This window comes from Neolamprologus multifasciatus, chromosome 19, assembly GCF_963576455.1.
Source record: "Neolamprologus multifasciatus chromosome 19, fNeoMul1.2, whole genome shotgun sequence".
Taxonomy (NCBI): Eukaryota; Metazoa; Chordata; class Actinopteri; order Cichliformes; family Cichlidae; genus Neolamprologus; species Neolamprologus multifasciatus.
The window spans coordinates 9098993-9123626 of NC_140457.1; the positions used below are offsets into that span (position 1 = coordinate 9098993).

At 40.1% G+C, this 24634-nt stretch overlaps 1 protein-coding gene across 3 annotated transcripts; it reads left to right on the plus strand.

Annotated features, from left to right (window-relative positions):
• Nucleotides 1-80: 80 nt before the first annotated feature.
• zfyve26 (zinc finger, FYVE domain containing 26) lies at nt 81-24613 on the plus strand. Of its 3 annotated transcripts, none has more exons than XM_085143344.1 (43): nt 81-209; nt 1517-1803; nt 1902-1977; nt 2214-2300; nt 2398-2547; nt 2664-2985; nt 4451-4575; nt 4754-4918; nt 5039-5127; nt 5225-5376; nt 5498-5704; nt 6039-6635; nt 6800-6964; nt 7127-7278; nt 7622-7865; nt 8108-8371; nt 8471-8590; nt 8680-8850; nt 8984-9217; nt 9395-9500; nt 9786-10630; nt 10900-11099; nt 11379-11483; nt 11622-11744; nt 13534-13710; nt 14494-14743; nt 15026-15121; nt 15210-15397; nt 15657-15793; nt 15909-15937; nt 16111-16253; nt 16497-16717; nt 17471-17618; nt 17722-17931; nt 18928-19143; nt 19633-19830; nt 20330-20410; nt 20519-20646; nt 20801-20960; nt 21245-21304; nt 22094-22276; nt 22394-22444; nt 22704-24613. In XM_085143344.1, the coding sequence occupies exons 2-43, from the start codon at nt 1613-1615 to the stop codon at nt 22905-22907; spliced, it is 7770 nt and encodes a 2589-aa protein (XP_084999470.1). In that variant the 5' UTR covers nt 81-209; nt 1517-1612; the 3' UTR covers nt 22908-24613. The 3 variants fall into 3 exon arrangements, with proteins under 3 accessions (XP_084999470.1, XP_084999471.1, XP_084999472.1); XM_085143345.1 differs by having other exon boundaries at nt 16114-16253; XM_085143346.1 differs by having other exon boundaries at nt 8683-8850.
• Nucleotides 24614-24634: the final 21 nt, after the last annotated feature.

Sequence of the window (24634 nt, forward strand, 5' to 3'; positions counted from 1 at the left end):
TGCACTTTAAGGCATCAATTAAAAAAAAAAAACAATCCGTAACGCCCTCTTCGAACCAACCTTTGCCCAACGGAGTAGGAGAGTCAGCTGATTTGATCACATGACTCTCGTTATGCAGCCTGTATGCAGCTAGCATAACAGGCCGAGAGAAAGTCGTAGGTAGGAGTAACTTGCACCCAGTTTGAACAAAAAACGGCTCAAAGAAATGAGTAAGTAACTTTTCTGAATTCATTTCTCAATAATTAATGTGAGTGCAACGATACGGCCCTGCCAACTGTTACGGAAGTTATCCGACATTTTTAAGCTATATCCAATCACATTGATTTCTAACAAAAGCTAATGCTAACTAGTGGGATAACTGTCAAAGAAGAAAACCGTTTTGTAAAGCGAAGTTTTAGTTTTCACTTTGGACGGGAAGCATTTCACTCTCTACAGCGAATAAGATGTACAGCTTATTCAATTACAGTTTGTAGCTTTTTATACATTTGGTCTAAATTCTGCTTTTGGGTTGAGTCAGTGAAGAACATATAAATTCACTTTAGGTAATAATGTGATAAGCAGACTACTATTGAAAATAAATGTGTAAGCGCCCCATAAATGTTTAAGACTTATTTCGAGACCCACAACAAACTTTCTTTTTATCTTTTGCTTGTGTTCTGCCATTCATGATCTGCTATGTAAAAGGGTCGGTACAGTTTTAACTTCTTCTTTCATACTGTTTAAAATGTATGTAAAATGTATAAATTCCAGGCTTAGGGCAGATCTTCCAAGGTCTGTTTTTTCTGGTGTGATTTTTCTGCATTCGAGTGCGTTATCAGTGTGTTCGGGATCATTGTGATGCTGAAAAATGAAGCTGCTGCTTATCAGATGGTATGGTGGCTCAAAATCTAATGATACTTTTCTGCATTAATAATGGCTTTGCATTAACTGAATTAACCACTGGCTTTCTAGCAGCTGCAGCGTGTTTTACAGATGGCTGTAGCTACTCACTTTTGTAACTCCCCCCAGGCCTTCTCTGTAGTATTACACATTTTAATACAGAAATATCACATTTGGCTTCATCACTCCACCAGACCTGATGCCACTCACTTTCAGTCCAGTCCATGTGTAATTTGACATACCTCAGCCTTTTCTCTCTGTTTCACTTCCTTAAGAATGGCTTCTTGACGGCCACTTTTGTGAAGTGTCTTTATAACCAAACAAACACTGAAACATTCTTGTAAAAATATTCAGGTACAAAGACTGGACTGAAAATGAGTGAAAAGGCAGCCAAAGAAAAGGCCACTAGAAAACCTTCAAAAATGTGGTGAACTATTCCTCAAGACCACGTTAAAAATGACAAGAAATTCTGCCTCCTTGGGAGCAAAATATGAAGAACTACAGAAGTGTTGTCCCAATGCTTTTGCAGCTGTTTTAAAAGAGAACAGTCGATGTGGGTTTTTGAACTAATGTAACAAATAGTCTGTTACTATTAATATTTATGAAAAACCTAAATAAATATCATTGTGTGTTTCAGGTAAAGAAAGCTCAAGGGTGCTCCTTGGCTACCTGGTAGTGAGGTTGGGTCTTCAGGTGTGACTGCTGAGCAGAAAGCGTCACTGGGAAAGTGACCATGCATCCCTTTGGCTGTGAAGCCGAGACATCGCTTCAGGATCTGTTTGAGTACTTCAAGAGGTGCCTGCAGCATGGAGAGTGGGAGCTGGCAAGGGCCTGTGTGCCACAGCTGGTTAACTCTGAGGGAGGACTTTCCGAAAATTTACGGGACATAATCAAGGCTATTGTCAGCCATCCTTACAGCTTAAAGTGAGTCAGAAGTAAATTATAATAAGAAATAAAGGCTATGAAGACATTTTGTATTTGAGCTTCTTTAAATGATTGAGTGCCAATAATGTTTTTTGTAGATGGGAGTCAGTAGGGAGTCCACATAGACTGGCTTGGTTTTGGCTGCAGGTCTTGGAGAAATGGACAGAAGAACAGGTAACTGTCACAGATATAATAAAAGTGAAAAAATTTAAAATTTCTGTTGTGTTATTATTTTATTATTGACATATTTTTAAAACTAATATTGAACATTAAAAAATATTTTTTTTGCTCTTGCAAAAAAAGAGATAATATTTTGTTGTGTAAATAATGTGAAAAGGCATTTAAAACATCACAGCTGAACAGTATGAGAGCAGAAAAAACGCCTATATAAAACTTTTCTCTAACTTTAGGTTTCTCCTAATGTCAGAAGAGAGCTGGAGTTTTTGTTACTTCTGGAGGAACTGGGGTCAGAGGGCATACCCGAGACTGTTCTCAAGGTTAATTTGCTTTTTACTGCCAACTAGAGTCGAGCTTACATTTGACAATAAAAACTTTTTGCTATTCTGTAATTATATGACCACAATCTTTCTGTAGGAATTGCAACATGCTTTCTTGGATAAACAGTCTGAGCAAAAGGTGGTGGAGAGTTCAAGAACAACTGCTGCTACTGTTGAGTCTTGTTTGTTAACTCTGTTGGAGAAAAAAAAGCAAAGACTCGCTCAATCTTTAGCACATTTCTTACAGGTAAAGTCAAATATATTGTTACCATGTATGACTAAAAGTACTTGAAAAATGTATCAGTGTAATTATCATATCTTAAAAAAAATTATTTGGTTTTCCTAATTTCATCCATTGACCAGGCATGCACAGAGGACCATACTCTGCAGAATGCATTCATCCAGCACTTGATAAGGAAACTGAGAAGGCCAGAGAATGTGGAGGAGTGGGTGGAGGAGATATACGCTGTGTTGGCTGTGATGCCATGGAGCTCCCGTAGAAGCGATGGGCAGTTGGAGGCACTTTGTGAAGCACTGTGGGCAGCCAGAGTGGGCCCCCTGAAAGAGGAGAGGATCCTCAGCTCCTTGCTTCGCCCTCAATGTGACGCACTTGTCTCGACATACTGCTCTACTGCTCTCAGGCTGCAGAGAGATCATCTGCTGAGGAGCTCACCTCACACACAAGGTAGTCCGTTTAAGGAAATTTACATTATTCTGCCAACCATTCCATGTCCTATAAACCTTATTCTAGCTTAAAAGGTTGATTCTGTTCATCTGGACATAGCATTCTAAGTGGAAGAAACGGTTCGTCACGCATCCAAGTGACTTCTTCAGTCTCAGCTGACTCCAGCTTTCCCCAATCTTACAAACAGTACATTTGCACAATAACTGAAACTAGCCCACTGAAAGAACAATGGGCTGTGAGGTCAGTTTCTTAATCATTAGTATGCAAATTGTCATGACCATTGATCAACAACCACTGATCAATGGCCATGAGTACCATTCACAGAGAGTTGGGGAATGCTGCAATCACAGCATTGTAAGATGGTGAAATATGTACCTTTAGGCTTCCTCCTCGATTCAGAGGTGGCCTTTCCCTTTTCTTGTAAATGGCCTCCTTGACTCCCCGCTCAAACTAGCGTTCCTCCCTGTCCAGGATGTGTACATCCTCATCATTGAAAAAGAATCCACTGGCCTCTAGGTGTAAATAGACCATGGAGTCCTGGCCTGATGAGTTAGCTCTTCTGTGTTGTGCCATCTGCTTCGCCAGAGGTTGTTTGGTTTCCTCACTGTATAAATCATGGCAATCCTTCTGGCACTTAACAGCGGGCACTGTATTACTCTGTGTCGGGGGACCCGATCCTTCGGGTGGACCATTTTTTGGCACAGCATGTTTTGGGGGTTTAAAAGCCATGGAGACGCAGTGTTTAGAAGAAATGCGTCTCAACTGTTTCAATACTCCTGATAGATGGAGGATCACTAAGGGTTGATATTGAGCATGCATCAAGATGTATTCTAGCTTGATCCTTAGGATCAGTATGATGGCCAATGCAGTCCAAAAAAAACCTACTGGTTTTAGCTAGAATATGTGATTAGACTTTAAGCAGTTTCCTTGTTGGTTAGTTTGACAAATTGCTTTGAAGTACAAGCACATGTTCCTATAAGTCAATTCCCCCATGAGCTGTTTTTGTGGTACTTTGACATTTTTTTATAGTTTTGATACTGATGATATATTTATAGTTTAAAAACCAGACATCCTCTGCTTTATTGTGCTCAAAGAGAAATGCTGGCATCACCTCTTTCCTCTTTCAGTCACACTTCTGCATCTGTGGGTGTAAAGCTGTGGCAGTTTTAACTGGCTCTGAAGAAGATTTCCTCTTTTCTTTTTGTTTTGTTTTTGTTGGTTTCTGTTTTGACTATTGTGATTTAGATTTTATTATTACTTAAAATAGGGTTGTTGTTTTGTTTTTAATTGTTTTTGTCTTTTGCATTGGCTGTAATTTAACCCACCAAATCTAATCAAAAACAATTTACTAAAGTCTATAAAGGTCAGGGTTGTGTGGATTTCTTTTATTTTTTATGTTTTGCTTAAAAAAATTCATTTTCATTCTGTTATGAATTGAATTGCTATTTTTATATTCCCCTGTTAGTTGAACTGCCTGAAGCAGAGCAACTTACCATCAGTTTATGTTGTCACAAAGACCGTCCATCCATTTGGAAGACCATCTACTTTGAGTGCCTTAGTAGTGGAAAGCACTTCCTGGAGCAAGTCTTGGTATGTAAATAACTGGAAACTGATAATACTAGTTTAGTAACCAGATATAAATCCCTCCAAGATGTAATAAAAAGTGCATTGGTGGTATTATTTTTATAATACTGTATCTTGATGGTCTAGTAAACCAACAGCATGAGATAAAATGGAGTAATGTAATAAAGCTGGGTTCTTCCTCTAGGTTACTGCACTTGACCTGATTAAACACGAGGAATTCAGTCAGCTGAAAAACTTGCTGCAGCTGGAGTTCCAGCCCTTGTCCCGTCTGCTGCTGCTGCTGGGATGGACGCAGTGTCGCAGTCTGAGCTCGGCTCAAACGCTGCTTAGCATCCTTCACAAAGAACAGGTCACAGCCGGAATCATTTAGCTCTCCACACATCTACATGCACCTCAACCTCTAAAGACATTTTCCATCTTTTTAATATTTGGCGGTAGTGCTTTACTGATACTGTTTTCACCTTTTCAGGCAGCAGCCAATGACTCAGTTCTACAAGAGTTTTCTAATCTTTTGTCAACTCAGCTTGGAATACTTGAATGGTGTAAAAATAACAATCCGTAAGCACTGGCTTTCTCTAGATTTAAGTCTTGCTGTCATTTAATTTTTAACTAGTTACTTTTTAGCTTTTAATATATTTGTGTTTTGTGTCTTTAGAGGGATTTCCATGGAGGCGTTGTTGGCAAAGCTTCACACTCTGGACAACCACTCAGCCCTCTATATCCTGCATTCTCTGACTCCTTTGGCTCAGTTTGAAGAACGCAGGATATTAGATTTATTACAGCAACTGCCAAATTTACCAGAAGCAGGTTTGCGTTATGCATTTTGTTTGTTCAAATGAGTAAAAAATAATGAATTTGATGCTGCATAGTATTTACAATTAAAGGTGTCTGTGGTTCTTTTATTTGTGTGTATGTGTGTTTCTTGCAGAGGGTGATGGGGCAGTTGGCACTCTCAGCCCTGTTGTACAAAGAAACCTAGTTTTGTTCCAGGGGTTCTGTGCCATGAAGTATGCCATCTATGCACTCTGTGTGAATGCACATAAATACTCAAACTGCACCAAGTGTGATCCCATGCAGCAGTACCAGCCCTTTGATGCAGAAAAGGACCAAAATAAAACCTCAGCTTCCTTAGAAGGTAACAAGGCCGTCTTTCTTTTATAAAGTGAAGCTTTACTTTGATAATAGATGATAGAAAAGTCTTCTCTCTTGTTTTCTCATTGCAGTCTTTTGGCAAAAACGTACACATTTTTTCTGCATCGGTCACATTACAGTTTACAAACCAAGTTTTAATGGCAAATTTCTTCTAGAAGTACAGAAATATAGACAGGAGGCACAGGGAAAGACCAGGAAATTGCATTAAAGGTCAAGCTGGGACCCAGAACAAGGACTTCCACTCCTACGTATTAAAGCCATCAAGGTTGTTTACCGTTTACTAATGTTTTCACTTTTTTGGTTGTGTTGTTTTTCAGATTGCCATTTGGTGTTTCAACACTACCTGTCTGAGTGTCAGCTCTATCTGGAGGCAGTGCCAGCCATGTTCCGCTTGGAGCTCCTGGAAAATATCTTTTCTCTCCTCTTTCTGTCCACCAGTGACTTTGCTCAGCAGAGTCAAAAAGATGCAAACTCAAATCAGAATGTAGGGAATAACACTTGCTTTCCGAATACAGGAAACAAAAATACAGATTCAGAAAACAAAGGACAGATGGATAACACTGAGGAGAGAAAAAAGGGGAATCAAAAGCTATGTTCAAGTCCAACAGCAGACTCTAGTCACCTGGACCTCGGACACTTTATCCAGGGCTGCAAGGGGTTTCTGGTTGATGTGACTGGCATGGAGGGGTTTTTAAAGCTGTTGAAGGAAGGACTGGAGGGAATGTGTGTGGTGGGTCAGCAGGATGGACAGGAGGAAGGAAGAGCATTGCCTCGAGAAGCAGAGGCAGCAGCAACTTTGGGCTGCTCGGTGACTGCTGAGTCATTTGGGTCACGCTTGCAGAGGTTGACCAAACGCACTGCAGAGGCTCAGTGGAGGCTGCAGATTATTACCAGCAACCAGAGAACTGGAAATGGTGAGCTAGCAATTTATTTTCTTTATTCTTCTGTATGTTTAAATAACATATCTGACTGGGAACTGACACATGTACTGTACCCAGTACATATGACTATGTTAATACTCAGGTAATTATTCATCATAAATTCTTGGAGCTTTGATGTTACATTGTTTTAACCGCAGGTTCAGAAAGTCCTCTTACAACGTCAACAGTAGGCTGCACTGTCACTCCTCTGGGACCCCGCAAGAGCTCGAGCCTGAGGAGGCGAAGGAAACCAGGAAGGCATACCATAGAGAGACACTCCTCCACAGAAAAACACAATGGAGAGGTCAGCACAAGCACATCAGGTAAGGAAAAACATCTGGCTCTTCTTTACATATGTAAATACTCCTTAAAGTCTTAAAGCTGTAGGAGAAATGTATTTTTGTTTGTCTGCCTCTGTCTTCAAAGTCATTTTTCTGTTGTTGTTGTTGTTGTTGATTTATTATCATTTATTAATACTTTGTGAGATGGTGGAGGAGGAATGACAACAGGCTCTGTGGAAGTGGAGTTTTGTCCATGTGGAGGTCCCCACAGTTGGCTGGTTCCTGCCATGTTGTCCCCTCCAGAGTCTCTGCTAATGTCCTGCATCCGACGAGGAAACTTCATGGAAGCTCACCAGGTCTCTAATAAAATTTGAATGCAACTTTCTGCTTATTTGTTTGAACAAAGCTAAAAAAAAAAAAAATCATTTTCCTCTTTATTGTTAGAGCAGTTATCTCACTTCAAATTATTGACATTATATTATTATTAAATCCAACCTCACTCATACTAATTATATGATTACAAGCATCATTTATAACACATTAGAAGTTCACTTTTGTGTTGGTCATTAGCCATGTTTACACTTTACCAGAACTACAGTTAATAACTTTTTTGATTAACCTGATTTTTGATCACTGGCGACGTTTGTAAGTATTGTCAGAGTTTTTCCCATCCAGTTAACAACATTTGCTTCTTGACAGGTGTCTGTGGTTTTTGATCTGGAAGCATCTGCCTGTTGTGGTGAGCTGGTGTTCATGGAGCGCTACAAAGAAGTCCTGGTGGAGTTGGCACAGGTGGAGCAAAAGATGGAGAGTCAATCCATGTCTTCATCCTCATCCTCATCAGAGGGCTTGGGGACAGCAGCTGGGTTAGGGACAGGGAGGAGTCGGCTGGGCAGTAGTGGCCGATCGACACTGCAGGCCATTGGAAGCGCTGCTGCTGCAGGTTTGACTTTTTGTTCTAAAGTTTTCTCCCCATTTTGCTTTTCAGTTCGAGTGTGCATTTTAAACGTAGAAAAGCCAAATGGCTGCTCTCTGGGAGTTCCAGTGTTAACTTGTATACCTGTTTGCAGTAGTCTGGCCTCTTTTTATATTGGTTTTAGAAGAGATTAGTATAGCAAAGCACAGCAAAGACGTACAGGCATCTGTGCACCATGACAACTGACACATGCATATGTTTTTCTTCAGGAGTGGCTTTCTACTCCATCTCAGACATAGCAGACCGTCTCCTCAGCACCCATGCTCACAAACTGCCCTCACTGGAGGAAGGCTACTGGCTAAGTCAGTGCTCATCAGATGCCTCTGGCCTTCTTTACACATTGCTGGAGGAGCTCAGTCCAGCAGCCATGGCTGCTTTTGACCTGGCGTGTTGCCACTGTCAGTTCTGGAAGACGTCTCGACAGCTGCTGGACACAGCTGAACGCAGACTCAACAGCAGCCTGGAGGGTCGAGGTATGAAGCCCAAATTTCTATCTGGAAGAATTAATTTTGACATGGTGATGGGAATGAGAGCAAATGGTGTCTTGTGTTTATCCCTGTCTGCTTCCCCAGGAGTAATAGTTGACCTTAAAGTGCCTCATTCTGAGGGGATCTGTGGATTTCCCATGGTATTACAACAGATCAACAAAATCCTAAATCATTCAACCGCCAGTAAAAATTCTATAAAAACAGGTGAATGCACATTTTTAAACACTTGAGTTAACTGAATGAATTGAGTTTGCAGAATAGTGTCTTTGTTACTGATTCACTCTTCTTCGTAGAAGCTGTTGGGGAAGACCAGGTGTTTGCCGGCCCATTTGGTTGCTGCATCCAGGAAGTACTGCTCTGTTGCTATCCAACACTGAGCGAAGAATTTATTTCTGCTCGGCTTAGTCTGGTGCAGCGTTTGGAAAACACTTTGCACAATCTGAGTGCTGCTACAGATGGCACAGGTTGGCACAGTTAACATATGCTACATTTGATCAAACAGTTTAATTGAAATATTTAACTTAAAACCCCCTCTATTTTTAAAAAGCTTAACAAGTATTCTTCTGTTTTTTGTTTTCTCATTTTAACTTATAATAGAGGGCAGTGTGGGGAGCGCTCTACTGGCACTTCTGGTGGAGCAGGCCAGTCTGAAGCAGTCAGAACTAGATGTTCATCCGGTGCGCTCCAGCATGAAGCAGCTACTTCGTTCTCTTGACAGCCTCTGTCCCTTCGAGCCAGATAGAGACCTTAGCAGGCCAGATTATGTGCGCAGTTTCTTTGACTACATCAACACACTAGCATCTGTGTTAGTGCGTAGCCTCAGTTCAGAAGGTAAAATGAAGACTTTTACATTTCAGTCATAACTACTTGATACCTACTTCCACCACCTGTTATCTCTGATTCTTAGAGTGATGTTTACAGCTTTTAAGTCCTGTCTAAATTGTGAATGTAGTTTCTCTTCAACTCCCTGGTCTTGCTCTGATTTGCATCTCTTGCTGTTTCTAATAGACCAGAACACTGAAGTGAAGCTTGGGAACCCACTGCTAGTGTTGCTTCAAGCCCCATTTCAACTTCTCTCTCACCTGCTGTTTGACCGACAAGTATCTCCTGACAAGTATGTATAGTGGTAATTCCCCATCACTATATACACACATACACACATGTATGTATGTGTGTGTGTGTAGTTTGTACGGTATCTTCTTCTTGAGAATAAACAAATGTAAACAGAGCAGCTAAACTATTTACCTCACAATAAAGATTTCAGTTAAGCATCTTCAAAGAAATCATCTTCAAGAAATCTCATGATTGTCCTGTAAGAAAATCTTGGCTTAAAACTACAGAAATATATATATTTTTTAGGAGCAACATGCTGACCTTTTATACCCTGTTATGTTTCCAGAGTACTGTCCTTGCTGGAACAGGAAGGGCTGCGACTGAGCATCCAAAAAGTGATTGTTCAGCGATGCTGTGAGGCTCTTCCTCTGTGGATCTCCCGTCCAGATGATGGAAAAGAGTCAGATGAGGGCAAGAAAGAAGATGGTGTGTTTGGTGTTGCTGCATTGTCTAACTTACTCCAATGCCATGCTCAGGCTCACATGACAATCCTGGGACTTGCCGAGTCTCAGTCTGATGTGAGCTCCGAGTCTGACGCCTCAGTGGAGGATCATTCTTCTACACCCACACACCTCTCCACATCTCCACCCTCGTCTTCATCATCCTCTTCTTCTTCCTCCTTGAATTCTTTTCTTCTCACACCATCAGCTCTGTCTTTCCTTAAGTCTCGCTCCCCTTTACTGGCCACACTGACATGTTTAAGCGCCTGTAAAGGAGAAACTGCCCGGACACAATCTTCTGGATGGTCTGGATATTTCCGCAGCGGACGTAAAGAAGTTGTCTTAGATGGTGAGCAGATTTCTCGTGAAGCTGATAACCTCCTGAGGGAGTTCCCTATTCTCCAAGCTTACCTTCACACCATGGCTGAACCAGTGCTGGGCATGTCATTAAGCGAGAATGAGGAAAGCTCCGTTGGATTTGGGGCAGTTGTCTGCGGGAAACCACTCATCAGTCTCCTGCTGTCTGGGCCGCAAGAACTTGCTGCTCAGGGTGTTGCTGCTGACGCCTTCCAGAAGGCTCTTGCCTCCAGAGACCTGAGCCGAGCCCTCAGTCTGCTGGAGCTCTATGGGCAAAGTTGCAGCCAGGAGGGGGCACTAAGAGACCGCTTGCTTGCATGTGCTGCTTTAGAAGGTAAGGAACTAAATTTTCTCTATTTTTTTTATATTTGTAGAGAAAGTTTGTGACTATTGCTTACACAAAACTAAACATTTTAAGTTACCAGTGATGCCTCTTGGAAAGTTAGATTTTTATGCATCAACAGAATACGAAGAGAATAAAAAATTTTATTAAATACTTGAGGTCAAATTTAGTAATCGCAACCATGTAGCATAAAAATCTTAAAATTAAAAAATGTATCATTTGTTTCAACTTTAACTAAAATGCTTGTTGTTTTTGCTCAGATGGAGATGAAGGTATAGGTCATCTGTTCAGAGTACAGGATCCTAATCTGCGAGCCCGAGTTGCCCTCCAGGCTCTGGAGCGGTGGCCACTGTTGGCCTGCCTGGAGCTGCTCGAGTTTTGCCTTAATGACCCGAGCACAGAGACCTCACTGAAAACAGATCTAGAGCTCAAGAAGAAAGAACTGGACCTTTACCACCAGGTAGTGCAGAATTTAGTTACTTTTTTTTTTGTTATTGGGGGAAAAAAAAATCTATATTCTAACAAAGTAGTTGCAGGAATACAGTTTAGACATGTGCTTCTAGACTTTCTTATAGAAGGCTTCTGCAACTTTGAAAATCAGTATTTGGTAGTTTAGTGACTCCAATTCTTAATGGAGTTCAGCATGGTGTACATGTATTATATAATATACCACTCAGACACTATATTTGACTTTCCATTCTATCCTGCCAACTGTTTGTGGTCCTCTTCCTTGTCACAGATGTTGAATTTACAGCCTTCGTTGCCCTGGGGCACTTGGCAGGAGCTGAGAAATGAATCCAAGACAAACTCTGAGTCGGTGTTATCTATGATACTCGAGGCAAAGGTTAGTTGGAACAATTTATTGTCAGGACATTAGACAGGAAATTACTATCACCTAAACTTAACGCAGACCTTATTCTCCATAGTATGCAGTCGTTTATGTATATTCTTATCATTATAATTGGTTTTTATGTTTTTGCAGGAATTTCATCTTTGTGCACAGTGGACAGAGCTGTATCCTGTCTCAGATCAGCTGAGACTGCAGCTGCAAACTGAGCATTTGCTTCATCTACTGGAAAAGGAACAGACAAATGAGGCTTTTCAGGTTTGTTCAACTTTATTTAGATTGAAGTCCATTTTGAGATGTATAAACATTTGTTAGAGTGTGGTCATGTATCATTAAATCTATCCTTGAACTAGAGATGGCACGATACCACTTTTTTATGTCCGATACTGATACCGATATCATAAATTTGGATATCTGCCGATACCGATATGAATCCGATATAGTGTGTTTTTTAATCAATAAAAGTTTTTTTTAATATCTTGCTGCATTTTGTATAAGTTTATACTCAAGTTTAAATAAACAACAACACTAAAGCTATTCTGTTATACCTGTATGTAAAAAATACAACAAAATATTTCATAGTTCAGCAAAACTGATCAATCTAATAAACTTAAACCTGCTCCATCCTCCCTATTCTGGTATTTTAAAGAGTACATAGCAGAAATATTAAGCAACCTAACTAATAGGGTTGCAAACTCCCAGCAAAATAAAAAATAGGGAACCACCCCCCCACCCTCCAGCTCATGATGCTTAATCGATGTAATCAAATTTAATTTGATGCAGGGGGAAAAATGCACAGAAAGAAATTATTTTTCAAGAATAATTAAATAGATTCAACATCTTTCTTCAACAGAATTGCAGACTGCATAGATGGTACTTTCCCAAAGGAAAAAGTACTATAGCTTACTAGGGCATATTAGACTTAACAGTTACTATATACAGTAATGGACTTCTATATATTTTACATCAGATTAAAACTTTGGGTGTAAAATTCAGATAATTATTTATTAAAAGCTCGACATTTTAAATGAGAATAAGAAAGAAAAGTATGTCTTTGTGCCCCCTTTTCCCTGTTCATGCCCTATCGGCCCCCCTGGCTAAACTTTGCTAGATCCGCCCCTGCACAGTTACCAGCCGTCAGCTGCATAGAAAAGGATCCTGGTGTAGAAAGTAATATTAAATAAATTCTAACAACAGCTTATCAAGCTTAATGGTGCTGCTGTTGTTCAGCCGCTGGTTTCCTCTTTCTGGTGAGAAGTGGGCCAAAAACTAAGAAGAGAGACGGACTCTCGACAGAAAAGCCGATCAGCTGATCATTGATCAGTTTCATGATTGAAGTAGCAGCAAAAAGAGGCAGTCGCTCCATATATCTGTTGTTAAGCTTAAGGTGGGAATGCTTTACAAACATTCAGAGATGAACTTACACACTTGCTTTACTTCTCTCTGGGAAAACTTCCTCGGAGATAAAATGCTGGTTTGCTAGCAAGGCTACAAACCTTGCCGCTCTATCACGTGATGCATACTGCTGCGACGTGCTACGGTTATGAGCCGAGTTACGCCGTGTAGCAAGTTTTGTGAGGTGCTTTTTTGATATTTAATGGATCGGATTACATTTTTTATTTCTCGCCGATATCCGATCCAGTAATTTGGGTCAGTATCGGACCGATACCGATACGTAATATCGGATCGGTCCATCTCTACCTTGAACTGGTATAACTCAGCTCTGTCCAAACACACACAGTTTTCTTTCCAGAAAACTCTTTATGTAATACTAACTTAAAATCAGCATCATACGCTTGTGTCTGTGGTGTACTCTTCTTTTGCATGGGGAAAAAACTAATTAGCTTTGCATTTTTTTTTCTACGTAACATAAAGTAGAGAAAGCATATGATATATTTTTTAAGGTCTTCTAAGATCTTAGTTTTTTTTTTTTTTAACATTTCAGAACATTTTCAGAACTCATTTACTGTCTCAAACCTTTTTCCTCTATTACTTTGTGTTCTTCTCTCCTAGTTAATATCCTTTGTCCCTCCCTTGGTTTGTTTAGTTACTCGACGGGCTCTCAGATTTTGCAGCTGGTCTAGATGTTTGTGAGCGTGCCCTCGATCGTCGCCCTGGACTGGATGCATGCCACTTCCTGGCAGACTACCTCACCCTGCATTTCCAGAGGCAGGTGTCTCCTGCACGTCGCCGATACATCCACGCGCTTCATCTAGGCTCTAAGGTTTGTGATTGGGAAGTTTGCACTAGTATGTTAACATAAAGATGATAAATAAATGATAAACAGCATTAGTAATTAGTAGACTTGAGGTGCATAATGACCATTGAACAATCATAACTTGGATAAAATCTTCTAAAAAACATCTTTTGGATGTGTTGTTTAATTTCAAAAATATCTTTTAAGTAATATTGTATCCACATAGTGTGATTCAATTCATAATCAGAAAACAATAATAATAATGATTGTAATACTGCACATTGTCTTTGTGTCAACTGCAATTTCCCCTCAACTGTTTGTAAATTTCCCTTCTTAAAATAGACTTCCACAAGTCTGCGTAATTCTGTAAACCTTTGTTTGTTGAAAATACTTTTGCAACTTTTCAATTCTAAAATTGTAATAGATTCACAGGAAACCATAAGCTCTTTCAATTAATGAGAAAAATGTCTTAATATGTAGAGAATATTCCTCTAATACAAAGTAATCCAGTTAAAAACGTGGTCTTGTTTTCCAAATCTGAATTTTTTTCTGTAAATGACCAGATAAGGTCTGCATGTGATTGGTGTTCTGTGTCAGTGTGTGTGTGTGTGTGTGTGTGTGGGGTTTTTTTTGCATAACACTGAAAATGTTTTAAACCTGTTTATTAATAATCACAATAATGTTACTATTGCCAGGTTTGAATGAATCTGGCCCCAAATTTTAGTTTTAGACTTTTTAAGTTGTTCTGCATTGTTCTCCAATTGAGCTGCTTCCTATCTTTGGGTTCATTAAATGTGCATCCTCCTCCAGGTGTTGCTGACTCTGCCTCCAGCTGCCAGGCAGGACTACTTCCCCTTGCTGTCAGATCCACTGCTCATGCTCGAGCAGCTGTTGATGAATCTGAAGGTAGACTGGGCTGATGTGGCAGTGCGGACCCTGCGGAGCTTGTTGGTTGGCCAGGAGGCTGGCTTCAGCGCTGAGGACATTGATACGCTTCTAGCAGACTACGCCGGCAAGGCTCTCGACTTCTCCTGCGCCCCCAGAGAGAGGGCTCGATCTGGTCAGTGCTAATCTTACAGCATACGGTTGCCAAGTAGACGAACATATCAGAGATGGGCAGCCACTTGAGTTAAATGTTTGTAATGCAAAGGTTTAATAAACTGCTGAAAACTAAACTGAATTGTTGTGAGACTCGGTGGAATTGATGGAGAAATATAGTTCTAGTTTATGTATTCTTGTCTTGGTTATGTACTCCTGTAATAAATATTTCACTTGTTAGATGAGTAAAGAACCATCCACCTTACCAACTGGTTGTGTCTAAACATAACACTTTATGTTCCAGATTCTGTAATCAGTCTTCAGGAAGCGCTAATACAGTGTCCTGCTCAAGACGGCTCGCTCTCTTCCAGTCGAGTTGAATCGCCAGCAACCTCCAGATGTGAGATATTTGGATATGTTTAATGATGATATTGCTGTAGTGTAGTTTTTTGTTTTTTAATCATTGTGAGTGTTTCTTTTAATTACAGGCAGTACCCCTACACACTCAGCCTCGGGAAGCAGCACAGACAGAGAGAAGGATCGTGGTTCAGCAGGGAAAAAACGTCACTCACCTGCAAAGTTCCAGCCTCCAGATCAACCCCCAGCCCGCAAAGATTGGGTCCCAGACACCCAGCAGCATGTGTGCATGGTTTGCAAGCGTGAGAGGTTCACCATGGTGAGTGATGCAGTTACCAATGAAAGAGAGTTACCTGCTCAAGTTCAAGTGTATTATTTTATTTATTTTATTTTATTTTTTGTCATCCTGCCTTTTCCATTTCACACTCTATTTCTTTGATGTGAAGAATAATTGGCCTCTGTATGAAATTGTTATGGAGAAAACATAACTGTTAATATTGGATCTCCTCGACAGATTACAGAAATACAGTTTTCATGTATGCTCAGCTGGGATTTTTCCTTTGCTTTTCTGGTTTTAGTTCAACAGACGTCATCATTGTCGGAGATGTGGCCGTCTTGTTTGTAATGCGTGTTCGGAAAAGAAGATGCCTGTTGATGGCTGTCCAGGAGAGGAAGTCAGAGTCTGTGATCAGTGTTACACCTACTTTCACCCAGAGTAAGACATTTATCAGAGCTAGTAGTTCCAAATGCATATGAATTACAAAAACCGAGTAATAAGGGAAAAGAAGGGTTTGAATATAACTAAAAAATTAATTTGTCTCTATTTGCAGTACTGATGATGAGTGGGAACCTGCTGAAGGTAAATTAAATAATTTTATGTTGTGTTTTGGTGCTTTCTTTTGGGTTTTTGCAATATTAGAGTTTTACAATATGTTGAATTTGCTAAAACGGTGGAGAGCCACTTACATGCAGCCATTCTTAAATACGTAATTAATGTAGACTATTATGATGATGTATTCTCTTCTTTTTTAGCAGTGGATGGTAGCCCTGTGGTCACGGAGCAGTTTCCCCTCGATGGGATGCTGCATCTGCCTGAAGTGGTCCATCGACAGTTCCTCCTCAGCACAAACCCTGCACAGAACCAGCATCTGCGGAACGAGTTCTATTATGAACAGGTTTGGATTTGTGTAGTCACCATCCATCCCAGTGCGCAGGTTACCTTTAGATGTTAGTCATTAGCAGCTTATTGAGGGTAACTTTGTTTTTATAGAGCAAAAGCTTTATATTGAGCTAGTGCCTAAATTTAGCTGACAATTTTGTGTGATTTCTGTCTCTGTCTACTTTAATAGCTTTCGATTAGTGGAATTAACCAAGTCAGTATTTTAAAAGTAATAATGCTCTTTCCCTAAAACACGTAGGCTCCCAGTGCATACCTCTGCGTGGCCATTTTATCTCTGCATAGTGACCAAACCGCCTGTGGTCATCAGCTCATCAGCCACTGCCGCTCCTTGTCTCGTAAACTGACCAATCCAGAGGTGGATGCCTGCCTGCTCACTGACATTATGCGGCGGCTGTTGTTCAGTGCCAAGTTGATGTTTGTTAAAGTAGGCCGCAGCCATGACCTCGCCTTATGTGACAGGTAAGATGAAACCCTGTGTAAGATAGATTAACCAGCAGTTGAGAATTGCATGTTATTATGCACACTGTGCAATCATTAGGGTGATAAGAAAGAGTGTGAGATATTGTGCAAAATGTAGATGAGTATATGTATGTATGTATGTAGGTTAGCTTTCAGATTAATAAGAAACCGAAAGTAGATGCAGCAAAGTCAGAAAACAAAGAACTCATGACTAGTGGTTAGAGTCTGTGTGGGCAGAATAACCACAGCTCAACCAGAGACATGCAGAGAAAATGATAAAACCTATGAAGCTGATACAGCTAACAAACCAACCAGCTAATGCACAGCAGCATATTAACACACAGATACATAACAGCATAGTAAGTTATTTATATATGTACAGCATGGAAAGGAACACCTTTCCATGTGCTCTGTGCAGTTTTCTTTTTTTTTTTCTTCTTTTTTTTTAAAAATACTTTTAATCACCCATTTCAAAACAGTGAGATAAGTTGCCATAGCGCTATTGTTGGCATCATAAAAGACACCTGGCCAATGACTTGTGTTTACTCTGAAAATATTGAGTAATACAGGCACATTTGTTTGGATTTAAGATGATTCGCTGTCATTAAATGAGGACAGGTGAGGTCACAGGAAGTATGCTGAAGTAGTTTACGGTTACCAGCACTCAGTGGATAGCCCTTTATTTCACCAGACTTATACAAGATATTATGAAAGCAGGTGTCTGACTGTGCTTCTTATTCTCTTTTTTAACAGTTACATCAGTAAAGTGGATGTGCTTAAAATTCTGGTGACAGCCAATTACAAATATGTTCCCTCTCTGGATGACATTTTGGAGACCTCTGCTGTCACACGGCTCCGCAATCAACTCCTAGAAGCAGAACACTACCAGCTAGCTGTGGAGGTTAGAGGCTGTTCTTTAAATTAAAGTTTAATTTCAAGGAAATGACAGGTTGCAGAGAATTAAATCACAAAGCATTTGTCATCTCTTCTTGTTTGGTTGCTAGGTGTCAACCAAGAGTGGTCTTGACCCTGGTGGTGTGTGGCAGGCTTGGGGAATGGCATCTCTGAAGGCAGGAAATCTTTCAGGGGCACGGGAGAAATTTGCTCGCTGCCTGAAGCCCCCAGTGGACCGCAACCAGTTCAACTCGGGTCCCTTATTATTACAGGAGATTGTCCAGCACCTGGAAACCATGGTGCGGCCCTCTCTGGCTATGGTAGGTAGCTACTTTCATGGTGGCACTAGCCTCCAGGCCACAACATATTAAAAACGGAAGAAATGGGCAGATGTGTAACATGCTTCCCGTCTGCAAATAGAGTAGGTCATCGCACAACACTTCCTTCTCAAAGTTTGATATGTAACCATATTAACATTTTTAACACAAGTGCATTGCTTTGCATGCATCTCTAAAAGGTCAAACTGTACACGAATGCAAATGCTGAAGTACCATAAAAAATTTGTGCTGGCATTTTGTGAAGCTGTCATGGTTAAAAAATATATACATACTGTATGTATACAGTAGCAGCTACATTCTTGCAATCAGTATTGCACACAAAGATAAACACTACTATGTGTGCCTGCCTGTTAAATGAATTTGAAAAGATCACTATCACACGCACAAATGTATTAAGATACACCAAATGCCTGTCTGACGTAGCAATAGAATAATTGAAAACATTAAAAAAATATAGCCATAAACATTTTCTGATAATTTCCATTTTTTTCACTTTTTAAAATAATGCAATAAACTATAATTTTACCAACATGTATTTTTAAGAGCATACAGCAGTGTCAGGCAGAGTTTATCCTCAGACAGAAAGACTAGACTAGCTGTGCTACCTAACACCTTAGGCCTCTAGCACATTTCTTGCATGCTAGACGAACCTAGTAAGTTCTGGCATGTGAAGCACTACACGTGTCGGATTCTAGTGCATGTTAGCAGTAGAATTCAACACTACACGTGTTGGGATTCTACTGCATCTAGAATCCAGACTAAAAGAAAACCTATGTTAATGTTGAGTAATCCTAAGAAACTGTTTTCTCAGTTCAGGAACACCTTTCCTTTCCTTTTCAAGCAAAAACACAACAAAAATCTTTGTTAAATCAGAACAAACTACAAATACACAGAAGTTTGTTGTTTTTTTGTACCTGCTTTTATACACAATAAATGCATAAACCTTTGTGTTGTTGTTTGTATTCTTCTATATATCAGTCTTATGGTGAAGACATATTGGCATCCCTGCGGGAGCTAGAGGACTCTCTGTGTGAAGTCAGTCCTGTGGAGCGACCGGAGGGGCTGATGCAGAACAGTGTTCTCCACCAGGAATGTCTCTACTACCTGAATACATACGGCACTCACCTGGGACTGATCAGCTTCTATATGCGTCATGATTATGTAACAGAGGCTCTGGCATACCTTCTTAAAAGGGTGAGGCCTAAATTATTAAAGGTGTCCGTATCCTTTGCATGTTTGGATCAATATTAAACTATTTTTACTTTCATTTAACTGGAGAAGTCAAAGGAGTGAACAGCACATGGTACAAGCCAAAAACAGAAATGTCAGTCCTCTTTTGTGATGCAGCTTGTGTGGTGTCAGGAGATTATCTAACTCACCTTCTTTGTATTCTTTGATACCCATCTGTTGCCAAGATCTCACATCCTGCGGGATGTCAGGTTATCTATAATGTGTGGGCAATGAGGTCTATGTGACACTGATTTATTAGCGATGGTTCGTTTTCAATTTGGCCTACAGTTAACAAAGTACATTGAGTAATAGTACTTTGTATCATAAGACTGTTTCTTGTGTAAGCAGCATCACATATAGTACATGGCTTCACTTGCCTGAAATTATTGCTGGATGTGTCATTGCATCAGTTGTATCCAAGTTTGTCATTTTTTTTGCTGTATTGTGGATCAGGAGTGTCCAGAGGAAGTATTTCTAGAGGGTGTGTTGCAGCCCAGTCTGGAACGGGGCCATCTGAGCAAGCTCCAGGGAATACTGCAAAAGCAGGACCCCAGCCTGGAGACATGCAGCCGGTACCTCATTGCTTCCTGCCAGTTTCTTCAGCGACGGGGATACTATCACTCTCTCTACCAGTTTCAGCAGTTCATGACGGTTTGAGGACTTTTTTTCTTCATGCTCATTTTTAGGATTTCTTACAAACTACTAAAATAATAATTAGACTGAAATGATAGGTGGATGGTCTGAGACTTGACTAACTTATTATTCCAAGCAGGGGGAAAAAAACCTTTATATTCCCATGTGAATGTTTCAAAATGTCATCCTAGCAGGTTAGTAATTAGGCTGAGTACTATATAATTGTCAAGTTTCCTGTTTTTTACTGATGGACCTGCACTTCCAGTAGCAGTTTACGTGTCCATCTCTCTTTCGGCTTAATCAGGACCCTGATGAAGGTCACAAGCCGAAATGCGTTGGTCAGTCAATAAAGGAACAGTTTTATTGATTTACCATTGCGTTTCGGCTTGTGACCTTCATCATGGTCATGACCTTGATGAAGGCCACAAGCCAAAACGCATTTTATTCTTTAGGATTGCAAATTGAGGTCCTCATAATTCTTGGTGGGGAAGCTTTAAAATTGTGTTTGTCTGGACAGGATCACGTGCGTGCAGCCATGACCTGTATTCGATTCTTCACACATCGAGCCAGTTCATACCTACAGCTGGGAGAAAAACAGGTATCTGTTATTTTTTTTCCTCTAAAGTTATGCAATAAGAAAATATTTTTTAAAAATAGTTTCCTCTTCTTACACGGGAAAGATGAACTTGAACTTTATTTTGCACAGCGTTGGTTGGTCAGAGCCAAAGAGCACCTAAGGACGTACTTGCAGGAGCAGCAAGGTCGGGGTTCTGGGAGGAGACGGTCACACCCCAACTCTTTCAGGAAGATGATGTCATCCAGTGATGTGTCCAGGTTATTTAAGAGCTTTATGACAATTAATGAAATAGAAATCTACTTTTGACTACCAATCATTTGGAAAAAAAACTCTGAAAACTTTATTTAAAATGCCTCATTATTACTGTGTTTACTTCAAGCTTTTGATCTTCGCCTCTTTTTTTTGTTTTAGGCACATGAATACGATTGAGCTCCAGCTGGAGGTAACCCGTTTTCTCCATCGCTGTGAGAATGCAGCATCCTCCAAGGCCCCGCAGACCAATCCCTCTGCACCCAGTTCACTACCTACGCTTTTTGGAGGAAGCCCTATGAAAGTAGAAGTTGCCTGCAAGGTTAGGCTGCGGGGGTTTTTGGAATTGTATAAAGTGATAATCTTCTGATATTGATAATCTAAAAAACACAATTTAGCATATTTAAGTTACTCATTAAGCACTATATATTTAATTTAAAAAAAAACGTGTACAACAGTTGCCGCAGGGCGCGTAATGTGTGTGTATGAATATGTATGTAGCTAAAAATAATGCAAAATATTTTGTTAGAACTGTTTTGTATGTTATGTATTTGTACATTGTTGTTACATAAAATCAGGACCGTGTTTTATGATGTGTTTTTGCAGGTGATGCTTGGAGGAAAAAACATAGAAGAAGGCTTCGGCATTGCTTACAGAGTCATACAGGTATTTTCATGTCTGAGATCAGAACTGCTTTGAGCCAAAATTCAAGACTGCAAACAAAGCAGTTTTTTTGTGTGCAGAAGTCTTTGAAATATTTTGCCAACATAAGTATTGGAAGTAAGCACCAGTCGAGCTGAGATAGCACAATAATTAATTTAATTATCTTGGTGTAGACAGCCAAAAATGATGGAAGTGAGATTTCCAGTGTAACCTACAAAATACAGTACAGCAGCAGCAAAAACTGAGCAAAATGAAGAATTAAATTACTGATGTGATCTTTTTCTCAGTTTGTCAAGAGATTTATTCTAAATGACACTTCTTCAGCTGAGAGTCTAAGAGTGAAGACACACACACACAGACGCTGCACTTTTAACTTGCAAGGGCGTTTCACAGAGCGCTCACATCAGAGAGTGGGGCCCTGTGATCAGCGCTCTGTTCTTGCACTTGTCTTTTATTTATACAGAAGGAAAATTAAAACATTTGTTCAGTGGAATGTTGATACGTGAGCATGTGTGTATGTGATTGTGTGTGTGCGAGGTCAGAACTGCTTGTTCAACTTCTTACTATCGCTGTGGGAGGATTCAGATAGTGATATCAGAACACGTTTTATAAAGGACAATCAGTTCTGAACAATGAAAAGGACAATCAGTTCTAAGCAAGGAAAAGGTCATCATGCAGTATTCTATCACATGTAAACTTATATCATTAAAAGCTTATACTGACTACTAAGTACAATTTTCCCTTAACACAGTTAAAAGTTGAAAATATAGATGTTGTCTCCCTCTCCTTCAGGACTTCCAGTTGGAGGCTCAGGCTGTCTATGTGCGAGCTGGACAGTGGCTCATCCGACGCAAGCAGTACGCGTCCGTGCGGCAGCTGCTCAAATGTGTGGGCGAATCAGGCACTGCCACTAAAAATGACTGTGACGCCCTCATCCTCAACTACATCTCCTGTGCAGAGAAAGGACCAGCTGATGTGAGTGACAGAATTGCTATGGAGATGCATGTGATAGGGATATTCATTATACTAACTATACTTCAGGCACAGTGTTGTACGCTCATCCTAAAGACTATTCTCTTTGATATGGTTTAGGCCAAGGAGCTGGAAAGTCTCATTCTGGAGATAAAAAGCACAGAAAGCAAGGTAGAGTAATAATTGCCTTGTTTTACCCTTCTTTGCCTTCCACTGGGATTACTTTTCTTGCCAGAGGCTGCTTTTAAAAAAAAAAAAACTACCCTCACTGTATTCCTCTGTATTTCCTTACAATCGATATTACTTTATTTTTTCCTCTGATGCCTGTCGTTATTTGGCTTTTTTTCCTCCTTTATTAGCATCTTTGGACGTTGGTGAGTATAATTTTATGGGAAGTGCCCTTCTAATTTCATCGCTGGTTTTTCGTCAGATCAAAGCCTTCCTGATGTGCAGTAAGCTAAGGCCGGCGTACCTGCTGGCAGTGAAGCTGGAGACAAGCCGGGCAGGCCCGTTGGTCCAGGATGTCCTTCAGGCCGCTGAAGAAGCACAGGACTCAGTAATGCAGAATATCTGCCGCCAGTGGCTGGCTGAACACAACAAGTCATCTCAACCGCGTCAGGGGCGCACCAGGTAAAGGTACAGTGGGCATAACAAGGGATTGCACAGAGAGCACACAGATAAGCCCCCATTAAGGACAAATGAGAGCATTCAACTTTTTGGGAAGGTGAAAGATTAACTTATGTAACTGATATACAGAGCTTATCACATTTGCCATTTTACTAAAGAGTCCTCTTATTAGATTTTTGGCTCCAGATTTGCCCTGCTAACACTTCAGCATACACTTTTAGATGATGCATTGCATTTTGTGTAAATGTACCAGTACTTCACACTAAAAATTTAGTTGGACATTATTTATATTATCAATTAATTAATATTGTACTAGACCCTTACTATCACTCTAATGTGTGTTGCTATTGAGTTGGCATGGGACAGTGGAGTCTCAATGTGGAGGAAATGCGAGTTAAACCTGGAACAGATATGAAAAATGTGTAAGAACTGGGTTCTTTTAAAACCCTGATATCAGCTTCACTCTTTGGTTGAGTGACCTTTATGCCACTGCAAAACAAACGGATCACCACTGTGCTTTATTTCCATTCTGGAAATATTTTTGCTGGCTTTTTTTGTTCATCTGCACAGTATTTGTGAGGGAAAAAGTTACTGCATTTGAGCGCAACCGGTGTTACACAACAGAACTGCTAACTGTTGCTAATAGGTACAGTTACACCCTTGAAATATAAGCATATTCATAGTAAATCTGTATATGTTTAATATTTGTTTCCTACCTCAGCCTAAAGGGAAAATATATTGACTAGAAGGCCACTGACAAATTTATTACCTGTAGGTATCTGTGTGTAGGTGAGCTTTTTACTTATGAGGTGTCGTCTGCCAAGAAGTTAAATGTTTCAAAACTGTCTTGTTTTTGTAACCATAAGGAAGATGTTTACGTGTTGTACATGTGAAGCACATTTTGTGGCCAGCTTTCAGTGTAAGTTTCTTTTTGATTAAAAAATAATAATAATAATGACAACATTACTTTGAAATATTGGAGGGCATTTTGTTTGCTTTGTTTCCAAGAATTCAGGTCTCTTGTTTGTTAATTTGTGTTTTGGTAATAATTATCCCGAGGGCGGCAGATTGTAAATTATGCTTTTTGCTTCGTTCTCACGGTAGATGTGAACGACAGATGTCTCAACAATTTAAATTCCTAAAGACTGACATATACAGATGAGTTGAACAATGTTTGAAAAAGGGATTGTACTGTTGCCAGATATTTTCTTTTGATATGTATTTTTTCCCTTTTGATTTCACAAACCTGCAACCTGGAGAAAGAAAAAGAGCAACTGTGATGTTCTTATAGCACCACAAACGCAATTTCTGGATAATGTGACAATCACCCAAATTGCTCAAGCTGCCTTTCATGTGTTCTTTGAAACTGTTCTGATTACATGGTGATGTGGTGAAGTGTGTCTTCATTTAGATCTGACACTGTGGTGTCTGTTTGCCTTGCTTCGCTCTGCTGCACTAGTCAGAAGACTAAAACCAGTTTCCTGTTATTGTGAGTGTGTCAAGCCAATTTAGACTTGAGAGCCACTCTCATTCTCCCTGATTCTGACTGTTGTCTCATCACTGCCGCACTTTATAAATAATAATATCAAATATTTTGAAAAATTTGATGGTATGTAATATGGTAACTGCTTTTTAATGATGCAGGGACTAATGGTTCAAAAATGTAAGTTGTTTTGCCATCCCTTATTAAATAAAATAAAATATGTAACACTGCACTGTACTGCTGTGCCTATT

Coding starts and splice junctions, on each gene's coding strand:
- zfyve26 (XM_085143344.1), top strand. CDS start 1,613: ATGCATCCCTTTGGCTGTGAAGCCGAGACATCGCTTCAGGATCTGTTT. Junction 13,711..14,493: donor CGCTTCATCTAGGCTCTAAG/GTTTGTGATTGG, acceptor ATCCTCCTCCAG/GTGTTGCTGACTCTGCCTCC. Junction 17,932..18,927: donor TGCGGCCCTCTCTGGCTATG/GTAGGTAGCTAC, acceptor TCTATATATCAG/TCTTATGGTGAAGACATATT.